A 14614-nucleotide genomic window follows, 5' to 3' on the forward strand; every position below is an offset into this window, starting at 1 on the left:
ATTTGTGTTTAACTTTTGGGGAACTGGCTACTTAGTTCTGTCCCCATTTTTTGCATTAGTCTAGTTGTTTTCTTCACGTTCTGCCCTTTTAGTTCTTTATATGTTTAGACAAGAGCCTTCTATCACATTGGTAGAGATCTTTTCCCGTTTGGTAGGAAGCCACTTTGTCCAACTGATGCTGTCTTTTACCATATAGAAGCCTTTTAGCTTGACAAGGTCCCATTTGTTAACTGTTGATCCTTAGTGCCTGAGCTATCAGTATCCTGTTCAAAGTCCGTTCCTGTGCTGACGAGTTCAACCCTGTTTCCCACATTCTCCTCTATCAGACTCAGGGTACTTATGTGTCTTATGTTGAGGTTCTTGATCCATTTGGAGTTGAGTTTTTCACAGGGTAGGTGATAAATATGGTTCTATTTGCGTTCTTTACATGAAGCCATCCCATTTGGTCAGAACTATCTGTTGAAGATGCTGTCTATTCTCTGTCATCAACCCCCTCCCCTCAAGACTCAGGGAATATATAGAAGAGGAGGCAGAAAGGGTGTTAAGAGCCAGAGGTGATGGGTTATCCTGGGGAAAGAGCGTCATCCAGACACAGAAGGACTGACACGCATATGAACTCACAGAGACTGTGGCATCGTGCACAAAGCCTGGGCAGGTTCAAGCCAGATGAGGTGCCAGCACTAAGGGAGAAAAGTGAACATGAACTCCCACTCTTAACCAAGACCCTATTTGCAATTGATACTCACTGGCAGAGGAAAATGTAAGTTTCCTCCAATGGAGTTTCACTGGGTGTATTAACCACACATGGGGTCTGCCTCATGACTAGCCGTAGGAGGACACAAAACAAACTCAACAGTGTTTCTATTGTCAAAATGTCTGCTTGGACATATTAATTCTCTTTTATGTGGGTTTTTTTTCTGTTTGTGCTTCTTGGCCTTTTGTTGTTTGTGGTTTTGTTTTTATTTGCTTCTTAGAGAGAGAAAACCTACCCACCCATTTGGGTGGGTAGGAATGAGGGATTAGGGGAAATGAAAAACATAATCAAATATATGAAAAAGTTCTTTTTCAATTTAGAAAAAAATGCTTTTTTTTCATTCCCCACCTCCTTCTACCCAGGAAACTTCAATTATACTCCTGGATTATGAAGTTGACTGTTACGCATGACATCACAAATGCTACTTGTGTCTGCTTACAAGCTTGGAGTTTTCGCCTTGCTTCTCCTTTGTATCATGTGCTGGATTTGTATCGTAGCTAACATTGCACTGTATGACCTCACCTTCTGCCTACACTCTCACTTATTGACGGGCAGTTGAGTTGGTTCTATGTTTAGGTTCTGTAAAACAGCTGCTGTCCACACTGATGTGCAAGTATCTAGGAGCCTGGCTTCGGTGCCTTCGGGCCTGTACTTACAGTTGTCACCTCTGGGTCATATGTGCATCTATTTATATTTAGTTTTCTGAGAAAATGCCACACTGTGTTTCCCAGTGGCCACACCACTTCACATCCTCAGCAGCAAAGCCTGAGCCTTTCAACTTCCCATGTCTGACAACACATTTCCATAGGACATCCCCGCTTGAGAGCTGCCATCCATTATCAAGTACCTTGTGACTTCAACTTTGGTTTTGAAAGGAAGAGGAAGAAGACTATTGTCAAACACGCACTGTGTCACGTGCTACTAACGTGAAACCTGTTTTATCGGCTCTCAAGAAATCCTAATAATTTCTGGCCTTCCCATCTTCCAGAGCCACTGAGGGTATACGCAGATGAATATTACTTTCAGATGATAAGTCCTCAACATCAGCCTCACGAGTAAGACTGCCCTTTGCCTGAGATCAACCTACCCTGTTGTATCCTTAATGATACTATGTGCTTGCAACTTTTTAATTGTAAAGTGTAGCACACACTCAGAAAAGAACAATGAACATAATGTTCAGTTTATAGGCATGAAGTAATTACTTATGTAAAGCCACCATGTTGGGCAGCTGGGAATCTATAGGATCCCTGAGCTCAGAGTTACAGCACCCTCTTTTCCCATGGACGTAAGCCCATCTTGGTCTTTGTGGCACTTACATCTTTATTTTCCATCCAAATCCGTCTTCCTTAAAGATTGTTTTTGCTTCTTTATTTTCATTAACAGTCAATCGAAACAGGTATTCCTTTGTTCCTGGATAAGTTTGCTCCATTTTATATTTGAGCCTCTGTCCTTGTATATGCAGGTAAATCATTTTCCTTACCAGTACTGAATGTCATTCCATTGCGTGACATTAGAGAATAGGTATCTATTCTTCTGTTGTATACTTAGGTTGTTTCTAATTTTTTAAAAAGTATGAGTAGATCATACCATAAGTATTGAAGTAAAGGTATTTGTGTTCATGATTATGCATTTCTACTGGAAAATTGCTGGCACAGAGGCTATGAAACTGGTAGAATGCCATATGCAATGCTCAACTGTCACCATTTTTCCTGTTTCCTCTCATGAAGGTAATTCTCATTTCTTGGTGTTCTTGGTGTGCAGCGTTATGGATATTTTCTTCTAGTATTCTGTAGTCTTGAATACTAATTTGTTTATATACATCTTTAAATGTTTACTGCGCCCTTTTAAAAGTTTTCTTCACCCGTTTTCCATTGAGTGGTCTGAGTTTTGCTTCTTTGGTTGGTTGGTTTTTGTTTTTTTTTCATTTTCCTAAAAGTTGTAAGAATTCGTATAAAATTTCTACCAGACTTTATTTTTGTTTGTATTTTGCTTTTTGTTCTGAGATAAGGTCTTCTGGAACCCTGGCTGTCTTGAACTTGCTATATAGTAAGGCTGGCTTTGAACTCCTGATTCTCTATATATACCTCTGTTCCTGCATGCTGGAATTACAATCCTGCATCCCCTGTCTTGTAACACTTACAATCTTCTCATGCAACATATGGATTGCAGGCATCTTTCTCTATTCTATAGCTTTTTGTTGGTTTTTTTTTTCATTTTTAATAGGCTGTGCTGATAATTATTCATATATGTACCTAATCTTAATGTAAAATACATCCATCTTTTCATTTAAGATTAACACTTTTGATGATATTTTTCTAATTTCTCAAGTTCATAAGGATATTATCCTTAATTATCTTTGGAAATCTTTCATTTTACCCTTGATGTCTGCCTACATAGCTACTCATTTTAATGGATAAAGTTGGGTTTCTTTTCTTGAATACTTAGAAATCCAACTCTCCTAGCCTGATGCATGAATAATCTTCCTTCCCTCACTTGTTCTAAAGAACATGGACCCCTTTTGTCATAAATCAAGTCCCTAGGTATGTCTGGGCTGGGCTGGCTTAAGGCTTTGCACAAGAGCTCAATTGGTCCTCCTGCTTGCCAGCTTTGTATCACTTTAACTTACCTTATCTTAGTTAAAGGTTTTCCTACAAATAGTCTACAAATTCTACTTTGTGTTTTAAGATTGCCTTTCCTACTTTTCTTTTTACTTCTGTACTTTAAATGCTACGACAAGCTAGGGACCAATATTTCTGCTACCAAAAATAAACACAGAAATATGCCGCAAAATACATTAAGATTACATTGGATCCATGGCTGTATGGGACAATTGGAGAGAAAATTATATTATAATGGTGATTTTAATTATTAAAGTTTATGTTTCCATTTTTATGTTTTCCTATATATGGACCTTATACATCTTCATTAGATGTGTTCCTAATTATTAGAAATTCTTTCAAGGTATGGATGTTGCACTTACATTTTCATAGTCTAGCTCTATGTTACTAAGAAACTAATAATTTACTCTCTCAGATTGACTGATTTCATCAAGTTTGTTAAAGTTACTTTGTTTCTCAATAGATGCTTAAGAATCCAGAGTTCTTCAAACTTCACTTCAAACCCGATGCCTTATACCCGTCTTTGTCATGGACACTATTAGGCCCTTCAGTTGCAAGGCTGCACAAGCGTTGGTATACCAGGCAGCCATGGCTTCTTCCTCATTGGAGAAGGGATGCCTGGGTGTTTAGGCATGTTTGTTATGTGGCTTCTGCAGTTATGCTGCACTGAACTTCAGAAATTCCTTCTCTTCCTTTTCTGGCTGGATAAACAGTGTTCTAATCACAATTATCACTAAATTTGATAAAGTGATTTCTCTGAACCAGCCATCTCTCTGCTCATCTATTCTATTGGGTAGCAAAAGACTTCAATCAGTTCTTCAGGTTATGGAATCTATCACCAGCGCTTCAAGAAGAAGCTGAATGAGGACTGCCCTAGCTAATGCTGTTTCAGTTTGCTAATGCATAGCTTCAGATTTTTCATTTATGTTGATAGGTAAGAAAGAACACTTGCTTTTCTTTGTTATTAAAGCTGTGTTTGGTTTTTGGTATCAAAGATAGGTAAATAGTCTTAAAAAAAAAAGGAGAAGCTAAGTTCCCTCTTTTTCCATTCTCAAGGTGGGGTTGGCAGTGAACCCATATAAATCTAGACACAAAAAAGCAGTCTGAGAACTCATAGTTTACCAATTTTAGTAGAGTGGGCCATCAAGCTAGTCTCAAACGTTAGCATCCTAAAGAGTGCACAGACACGTGCATATCTCTAAACACAAGCCCTACTTCCCAGAACAACTCCAGTTGTTTGGTTATTATGAGACATACAAGGGCTGTGTCTTCTTTATTGGTGTGTTATTTTTATAAGGTTTCAAAGTCAGAAACCACTTCCTTGTATATAATATTTAAAACATCTTAGGAAATATTGCTCAAGGCCTTGTCATACATAGGTCTGTAAAACTGGGTGATGACAATTGTTTCTCTTTTGTTTTATTTTTTTAGATAAAATTTCCAAAGATATATCTCCTCATAAAAGTACTCAAGCTTAATTCATGAATGCATGTGTTACATACATGCTTATGTACACTCTTATTTGTAATTAATTTATACATATATATTTACACGTATATGTATCAGGTATGCTTTATAAATAAAAGCAATTAATCTATTAGAAGCTAAACTTTATAAAGTAGAATGTTATAGACTCATTTCCCGGTGAGAGAAAACTACTGCTCTTCAGATGCTGAGACATCCATTTGCGTTTTAATAGCTAGATGTTGCACTCAAATGTTTATTTTCCTCCACTCCTTGCGTTTCCATGAAGAGCTAACTCTCCCTAGGTCCTGGCCTCTTTCCAGAACTGCATTATCTGACCGGTGGATTTAAGAGGAGGATACAAGCTTGCCTGGCTTAGCGCTTATGCAGAGAAATTGCATGTTCACTTGCCCTCCAGCCCACATGGAAGGAATTAAACTTCTTAGGCTATGGTAGTAGAAACTTCGTGTTCATCCAACTCTGCCTTCGAGAAGATAAGCTTAATCGTGCATTAGAACACTCACAGGAGTCATCTCCATCATTTCCTCAGTAAGGCTTGTCAGTAAAATTCCACTTTGAAATCCGTCTGCTGTAAATGAAGGGCTCTGAACATGAGCAGGAATGATGATACTCTTATTGACACCTCCCTGTGCTTAGGCCCGTAACCCTGGGTTCATCTGAGCGCCTCTTGGAAGTGTGAACTGAAGATTTCAAGACAACGATACCTCTCTAGGCCACAAAGATTAGAAGAGAAGACCTGAGGCAACTGTGGGGTGTGACCTCTTCCTCCAGACTGACCAGAAAACTATTCTCTTTGCCTTCCTCACCAAAGTTTTCTGATCCATCAATGGAAACTCAGTTGTAGTGCCTAGAATTGCAGGAAGGATGCTACAGAGCACTGTCAAATTCCTCCCATGTGGAATTCCGAGCCTTCATGGTCACGCACGGCATATTACGTCCTAAAGAAAAGGCTCTTCATTTCTGGGCCTGAACATCAACATAATGGCTATCATTCGCTTAAATCAGACAAAACCATTAACGAAAGTTTTATTTCCCATTAAAACTGTGCAATATAACGTTAAAGTACTCACGGTTAACTCTGTCTCTAGAATTGCTATGCTCGTTAGGCTACTACATGCACAAGGGATAAAACAGGTTAAACATCCTACTCAGTGTACAAAAATCAAAGTCTAGGACAAGCATGTGTGTTGGTCTCTTCTGGGAAAAATATTCCAAATCACTTTCTGGTCACAGACCACTGTTGTAGAGAGGGCTTCAGTGCCCTCTCTGAGGTCAGTCTTCTGTATCTATGTCCAGGGGTTCCATTTGCTCTTGAGTTATTAACCTACTCCCTGACTCGTTTTAGACTATGACTTTATTTTCACAACTCACATCATTCTACGTGAAGTAGCGCTACAACACTGGGAATGTAGCTCAGTGCATAGAGAACCTGACTATCCTGTGATCCGATTCCCCATCGCTAAACCAAACAGCAACAAATACTGGAAGTTACTATTCATCTTTAGTTCTACTAGGTACTGTAATGGCATTAGAAAAATCTAAAATGGACTATTTGTTTACCTATATTCTTGCATCTTAACAGTTGCCTGTTCTTGTGTTTCCTACTTTTAAAAACTACGTGTTTTAACTCAACAGGCATGAAACTCGATTTTGAAATAGAGCGTTACAAAACTCAGTACCCTGCTGATCGGTTTGGCAATGTCTTGGTTGAGGCACGCTGGATAATAAAATCAAGCCAAAGGCACTGTCTAAACTGTGCTGTCTCAGATATGAATGTTGAAATGTCCCTATTAGGGAATAATAATGAATTTATTCCAACAGTTTGGAGTGCTCTTACCTAGCTTTTGGAAACAAGAATATATAAGTCAAATACGCTAATTTCCTGTCACATTATATCTACCACCTTTAGGTTGGTGATTGCTGTACTTGTTAAGTCTCTTAAAAAAAAAAAAACAAAGACTGTACAAATGACTATTTTCTAGATTATAGCATGGGTATATTTTCAGTTCCCTGGTTATGTAAGTATAAAAGGACTTCTAATTTTAAAAGACTCTCAATTTCAAACTGTGCTAAGCCATGTGTCTACACGAAACTCACTGGAACTGAGAGTGTAAACCATACCTGGAGTTCCCCCAGTCAGGACCAATGCCTGAGATGGGTCCTCTTGTTTCCATTGTGTATTTGTAAACCACCAGCAGGCACTGCTTGCAAAGCTCCACCAGACGCTGGCAACACTGGAGCTGCAGAGGAGTCACCACCTCCGGGCTCTTACTGAAGATGCTCTCCCAAGAGGATCTGTTGGCATAGCAACAGACATAACTTCACATTCACTGTTAAAAATGGCAACCAGCCACATCACTGGTCTAGTGGCAAACTGGGGAAGAAGGTAAAAATGATCCCTCGCATACGTAGGGAATATGAGAAATTTCATAATAGATGCAAATTTGGAAATTAGTCTTCATTTTTTAAAACCCAACTTACTATAGGATTTCTGTTTAAGGCTATAAATGCTACCAACATGAATAGCTAAGAAAATGACTCATTCCTGCTTTTAAACAGTGAAACTATTCCATATTAAAGTATCTGTGAATTTAATTTTAGGTATTTTAGGATTGGGCTTTTTTAAAGTTCTATATTTAACATGATACAAGAAACAAAGAGATTATAAAATCATTGTGATTTACTTTATGGCCACCCTGCTCTAGGAAACTCAGTTTGACCCCTTGATTATGAGCACCCTGTGCACAATAGTCTCTCTCTCTCTCCATCCCTTGGGCTTCCTCAGGCACAGGTGTGTGCTCTAGTAGTGATGTATCCCAACAGGTGCTCACCCCCACATAAGAGCTGCTATCCCTCCTCTTCCAGGGAACTTGCTCTGCAGTGGGAACCGCTCATAATTTCCTGGAAAGCCTCACTGCTTGTGTGCTACTGTTAGCAAACCCCAAGTTAGATATCAAGGCTTAATTCAGAGATACCTTAGCAATGATGGAGGAGGGGGGACTCTTTTCAAACCTTGAGGGGAAAGTAGCTTGAAATTTCATAATGGTTCAAGTCTCTCTTAACAATAACCAATTTGTGTAATCCTCAGGGGAAAGAATAGGTTTTCACAAAGAAAAAAATATTAAGGAAAAACCATTTTTCCTGAAAACAAAAGAAAACAAAATCCCAATGGGAAATTCAATGACTCAATTTTCAACCTTCTGTGGTTATTTTATGTATTTGAAATTTAAAAAAAAACTTTACACATTTAAAAGTGTTTGAGGTTTATTGTTTTGTTTTGTTTTGTTTTCTCTAGAAAGACTACTGTTTATTTTCTAAGGAAAACAAAACAACAACAAACAAACAAACAAAACAAAACCATGGTCCTAAAGACAGCATGTCATCAGCAAATGACAGATTTTCTTACAGGGTCAAAGCTCAAGTGAGTTAACTGAAAGAAATGGATTTTCTTCTGGTTTTGGAAATATTCATGTCTAAATATAATACTTTTTATCTTATCAAAGGCATAAATATTTCTAATCAATAAACAATTAAACACTAGCTCAATTAACTCAAAATGTATTGCTAAATATATGACAATACGTGTATGTGTGTTAGCAAGATATATATTATGGCTACAGATATAATAGATAATACAGGTACATTACTTAACTGAACCAAGAAAACACTGGAGAAGATAATTAGCATTTATATTTGTTTTTAATATGCATAATCTAAAAAGCCTTAAATGTCTGAGCTAAGGTCAAAATTCCTCAGATATAAAATTACATATGCCTGCAAATACACAGAAAGTATCCTATGTTTTGACTGCCCATCTAGGCCTCTCTGCTGGGGTCCTGATACGTCTATGAAAGTCTGCCTATCTCATCCCCCTCTGTTTTGAACAAGATTGGTTATGTTTTTATACTTTGAGGCCTTCTGGGTGGACCTGTACCAGGCCTTTCATGTCACAGTTATTTTTCTCTACTGACCTTAGAATTTAGATGGGAGAGAGGATGAAAAGAGAGGATGAACAAAAAGGGGGCTTCGACATTTTAACTTGATGTAACTTTCTACATAATGGGTGACGTGAGTCTTTAAGTCCTTCGATGCTACCAACTGCCCATGGTAAGCAAGATAGCTTGCCCATACCTGGCAGTGGTAGAGCAGCTTTCACGGGGCTACCATTCCCTTTTCAAGATGAATGTACATGTCAGTGTCCTATGCCCACTTCTTGTGTATGCATTCGACATCACTGGCAGAACACTTCAGTCCAGTCTATTAAGTTATGTTGAAGTGTGAGCGTACCAAAACCAGCAGAGAAAAGAGAATGAGCAAAGCCTGTGTCCTGTTTTCAGAGACTACAGAGCTTCCTCCATGCACAGGAAAGCTGGGGTAGAGACACAGACTGTTCCCCCTTAGCGAGAGCCTGTCATCAAGGGTATCTATGAAAACTCCTACGCTGTCCCTTGAATCTCAACTGCCCAAAGTAACAGCACAAAGTTTTGTGGGGTTCTTGGTTGGTTGGTTTGGGGTTTGATTCTACAAGGATAAAGGAGATGAGAAGAGGTAGAAATACCAGTGCTTTCAAATTTAAAAACAACAAAAAAACAAAAACAAACAAACAAACAAAAACCAGGATCTCATTGCCCGCTTTCTAAATCTACATTCTAAGAAAAATAAAAGCGATGAATTCCAAAAGAAAAATTAAATGATTAAATAGTGCTTTTGGTTTTTCCCTAATCCTCTGAGAAATATTAAAGGGAGTGGCTTTAGATGACATTCCCGTTGACATAATGACAAGGGATAAGGACCTGAATACTTCTTACAACAAAGAGAAATTCAAGACTTAGAAAGTCCACCTGTGGTTCAATAATCTGTCACTCCATCCTTTTCCTCATGGAAACTTTTAATAAAACATTTACCTGAAGAGGGGGACTGATTTATTCCTTTGTGGCCTGGAAGGAAACCCACAAAAACAAACAAACAAACAACAACCAGGATCTCGTTGCCCACTTTCTAAATCTACATTCTAAAAAAATAAAAGCGATGAATTCCAAAAGAAAAATTAATGGCTGAGTGGACAGAAGAGAAAGAACAGTTTTGCTTTGTCTATTTAAAAATCTGGACAGTCTTTCAAGTGTGTGAATAATCACCAGAAGAAGGATTTGAGAGCTGAAGAACTACTGTGAACACAGACAGCCAGGTGGGAGAGCCATAAAGGATGACAGATGACGGTACATCACCTAACGTCTGTCTTTCACACATGTTGTTTTTAAAACTAGGGTAACTCAAAGCCTAAAACCAAGCCACTCTATGAAGCCATGTGTTGCTGCTTCTCTTTGGATCTCAGTCTGGATTTTCTGCAGTTCTACTGTACCTTCTGAAGCTCTGACCCGGCAGTGTGTGTGTCTTTAACAGCTGGTCTGACAGCTATGGAATCAAAGTGAAAGAAATGCAGTCTTCTCGTTTCTCAAGGAATGGTTTTAATTTTTTTTTTAAAAAAGTGTTGTTTTCTTGTTCAGTTATGTGGGAAATCTTTGACAAATATAATTTTAGTAACTCTGTACCTGTCTCTCTCTATTAACCTTCCAAGAATGTTTCTTACAGTTTATTTTTGAACTAAAATCTTGAAAATAAATAATACAGCTTCCATATGACAAACTCCTACAGAACATGTTTTGGGCTAAAAGGTCTAAACCGGAATTCCTTGTTCTGGGTAGAGAGAGAGAACTGTTGGATTCCCTCTCCCATACTGTTGTTAGCTGTTCCCACTTCCTTTTTCTCTTCATCTCCTCCTCCCTCCTCCCTCCCCATCCTCCCTCCTCCCCAGTTCCCCTCCCCATCACTCCCCCATCCTCCTCCTTGCTTTATGTAGTCAACACCCATTCTTCCTGTAGGTCTCACTGAAATGTTACCTGCCAGATCTATCTTTCCTGAGTTAGAGGCCACAGAAATCTAGAATTCCCTCAGTCCAGAAAAACATGGTAGATAATTTTATTTTATAAAATTCCAAAACCACACTCCTCATGAAACTACCACAGTCAGAATGTGGGCCAATAAAACCCTCCTGGGTGTGAGTGGGACTGAAGTGATGACTCTGTTAAGAGGGCTTCTTGCTCTCCCAATGTGGATACCAGCACCCACACTGTGCAGCTCACAAATGCCAATAATTCTAGCTTCAGGGGATCCAATGCACACCTGCACTCACATGTGCACGCCCTCAAACACACATGTATGCATAATCTTTAAAATAAAATATATCTTTAAAAAATATATCTTTAAAAAATCTCCCAGGAGACTATATAGAACCAAGGGGTTCTTGGCCATGAGCATTCAAGAAGAGAAGAAGGACCATTATATTTGCCATCTGGTACAAAATCCCTGGGCTGAATTTATTGAAACCAACAAGAACGATTTATAATATAGTTCAATGTCTCAGGAGGTAGGTGAGGTGGCTTATGTGTTTTGTCTTATTATTGGGTGTGTTAGCAGACAGGTACGAAGCTGTCCTAGAGTTACTTAAAATTATATTTGTCTAATATTTTCCACATAATTGACCAAGAAAGCTACACTTTTTAAAATTAAAATCAATCCTTAAGAAATTAGAAGACTAGATTTTTTTCACCTTGACTCTGTAGATGTCAGACCAGCTGTTAAAGACACACACACACACACACACACACACACACACACACACACTGCCAGTAAAAGTTTCAGAAGATACAGAACTGCAGAAGATCCAAACAGAGGATCAAAGACAAGCAACAGCACGTGGCTTCATAGAGTCAAAGAATCCAACAAAGTACAATTGTGTAGCTGTCTAATAAAACCCAAAGCTAAACATCTAAAACCACCAACGTGCAAGAAATGGGTGCAGAGTGAAGCCACATTGAACTTCAGAGTATCCCTCCTCCTCCTGCTCAGGAGTAACTTGCTGGGACTTGATGTAACCAATGCTTGGTAACTCACGTAGACTTGTCTGTGGACAGTGAACACAGCCCTGCTCTAAAATCTCAGCTCAAGCTTTCTGAGTCTTAATGAAGGCTCACCAAATCTCTACAGGAGTTTCGATAAATGATAGGTTCTGTGTGTGTTTTAGTTACCTTATCTGTCACGTGAGGTAACAGGAATAGTTTACTCTAGATACTGTTATGGTGAATATGTGAACAACTGTCTTCTGCCTAGTAAGCCTTCAATAAGTTTAACTTACAACTGCTGTCTGTATTTGTAGGGAAAGAGACCACCACAGAAATTTGCAGAGTATTATACTAGTAGCATGTGAGAAGGAGCCTTAACGAACCAGAATATGTTACAAAAAACGAGTGAGGAAATAAAGCCCTGTGGTCAATGAAGTCAGAAGATGCATATCTCCAGATGCTGACTCAGCAGCTGTAGATCTCCAGATGCTGACTCAGCAGATGTATATCTCCAGATGCTGACTCTGGCAAACACCCAGCATAAGTAGCATACTGTCTCACAGCCTTCCATGGTGGGCAGGAGCTGAAATTCCAATGTAGCACTCAACCAAAGGATGCACAAACAAACCAAATAAAATAGGTTCAGACAGAGAGAAACACATTCTAGAGCACAATCATTTGAGGGGCTACAGAACACAGATGTTCTGTAATGTTTCATCCAAATCTCTGTAGAAATGCACTATAGCCAAGATTGTCCTCAAGTGTCACTGCAATCCAGAGTGCTTTTCCCACTGGTGAATGACAGATGAGGAGAAGCACACAGTGGTGGGAAGGGATTCACACAAGGCACAGAGGAGTCAGTCTCGTGGCTAGAACATGCAAATGCAGCTCAGAGACCGTGTCAAAGAAGAACAGTATGTTAAGATTTTATAAGGGAGATAAGTGTACTCTGGGCCTCTAGGTTGGACTCAAATAACACAGACTGGATGGATTCTTAAGATATTTGAAAAATGAAGAGTTTTTACAGACTACACTCAGAACAGGAAATGATAAGAAAAAGGCACAAGGAAGTTAGGGAGAGTGCTTAGACGGCTGTGTCTGTCGACAAGTGCAGACGCAACAGCAGGCAAGAACAATTGCTAGAGTGTAAGCAAGAAGATAAAACAGGGAGATGAAACACTGGGGGCAAGACTGACCAGAAGTCTCTTTTATTGTGCATGCATATATAAGTGTGTGTGTGTGTGTGTGTGTGTGTGTGTGTGTGCGTGCATGCAGTATATATATGTATATGTGTGCAGTGTATAGTGTGTATGTATGTGCTTGTGTATAGTGTGTATAAGTGTCTGTGTATGTGTTTGTGTGTGTGCAGTATGTATATGTGTGCAGTATTTGTGTATAGTGTGTATGTATGTGCTTGTGTATAGTGTGTATGTATGTGTGTGTGGTGTGTATGCATGTTGTATGTGTGTGGTATGCATATTCTGTGTGTACGCACGTGTTCTGCATGTGTTCCTGAGGAGTGGAGTTCGATGCTGGCTGCCCCTCTTAGTTGTTCTCTATCTTACTTTTGTAAGGAAGCTCTCACATTGAACCCAGAGCTCACTATTGACTCACTTCAGTCAGCTTAATTGCTATAAATTATACTCAAGTACTCCACTTATATGCGGTAAAAATTTGTATTAAAGGACTATTATTTAAGACATTTGACCATTTCCATGGTCTACCTTTATGACTAAATAACAAATAGTTAAAATGCAGTAACAGAAAATAAAATGACTCCAACTTACCCTGAATCGCAGAAACAGCTCCACAGCCCTTGGCCATGACTCCAGAGCAAGCGATTAAATACCCTGTTGAAAATCCGGTATAGACTCAGCTCTTCAGCATCAGGGACCCTCCAGATTCTTGGAAGAACTGTACGAATACTTGATTTTACTATGTCCAAAACCTAGTGGGAAAACAAGTACTTAAAATCTACATATGCATACGTAAGTCTAAGGTTCAAAGATGTCTCTTCTCAGTGGAAGGTGTATGTCATCTCCTGCAGCCCAGGCTGACCAAGAATTTGCTGTCACTGAATCTGGCTTCCAGTTCCTGAGCCTCCTGCTTCAACCTCCCAAATGTTCAATTATGGGCATGTACCACCATGCTGGCTTAAATGTAAGAGATGAATGTCTGCATGGAGAAGGGGGGAAGAAAAGAAAAGGGGGAAAAGAGGAACAGAAGGACTGAGAGGGGAGAGGAGAAGAGAGGAAGAGGAGGATGAAGGAGAGGATGGAGAGGAACAAAGAACTGAACAGAAATACAGGCCAATACATATACGAAAGTCTACTGGTCAGTGCTACTGCTGAAGCAAGCAGAGAGGGCTGGAACACGTGGAGACCATAAAATAAATCCTTTACGAGAAAGTGCACAGGATGCTGAACTTCACTCAAACCACAAATCCCAAGTCTAGAAGGACTGATATGTCAAGTGTTTAAAAAAATAAAACATTAAAGTGTCAATGGGCACAGGTCTTTTAGGCCCTGAGTGAAAAAAAAGGATTTCTTGAGTTGATTATGTTAATATAAAGAACCTGAAGTCATTAGCAATCTCATAAGGATAAAGCCCGATACTGAGGCACATTTGTGATCTCAGTAGTAAAGAGACAGGAACAGGCAGATCCCCGGAGCTCACTAGCCATGCAGCCTAGCTGCTGAGTTCAGTCAGTGGATCTACCTCAAAGAGCATAGAGTGGCTGGCTTGGATGGCCCTGTAGGTAGCACAGGGTATGTGGGTTGGATGGCCCTGTAGGTAGCACAGGGTATGTGGGTTGGATGGCCCTGTAGGTAGCACAGGGTGTGTGGGTTGGATGGCCC

The 14614-nt window shown here is 39.4% G+C and overlaps 1 protein-coding gene across 1 annotated transcript in view; it reads right to left on the bottom strand.

Annotated features, from left to right (window-relative positions):
- Window positions 1-14614, bottom strand: part of Ttll7 (tubulin tyrosine ligase like 7) — a 126170-nt gene that overhangs the window by 12694 nt on the left and 98862 nt on the right. Inside the window, exons 19-20 of the mRNA XM_028788086.1 lie at window positions 13544-13704; window positions 6979-7152 (exon numbers count right to left, since the gene is read on the bottom strand). Coding sequence (XP_028643919.1) covers window positions 6979-7152; window positions 13544-13704 — 335 coding nt within the window. The remainder of the gene's footprint in view (window positions 1-6978; window positions 7153-13543; window positions 13705-14614) is intronic.

Source organism: Grammomys surdaster, unplaced genomic scaffold (assembly GCF_004785775.1).
Source record: "Grammomys surdaster isolate TR1022 unplaced genomic scaffold, NIH_TR_1.0 125701, whole genome shotgun sequence".
Taxonomy (NCBI): Eukaryota; Metazoa; Chordata; class Mammalia; order Rodentia; family Muridae; genus Grammomys; species Grammomys surdaster.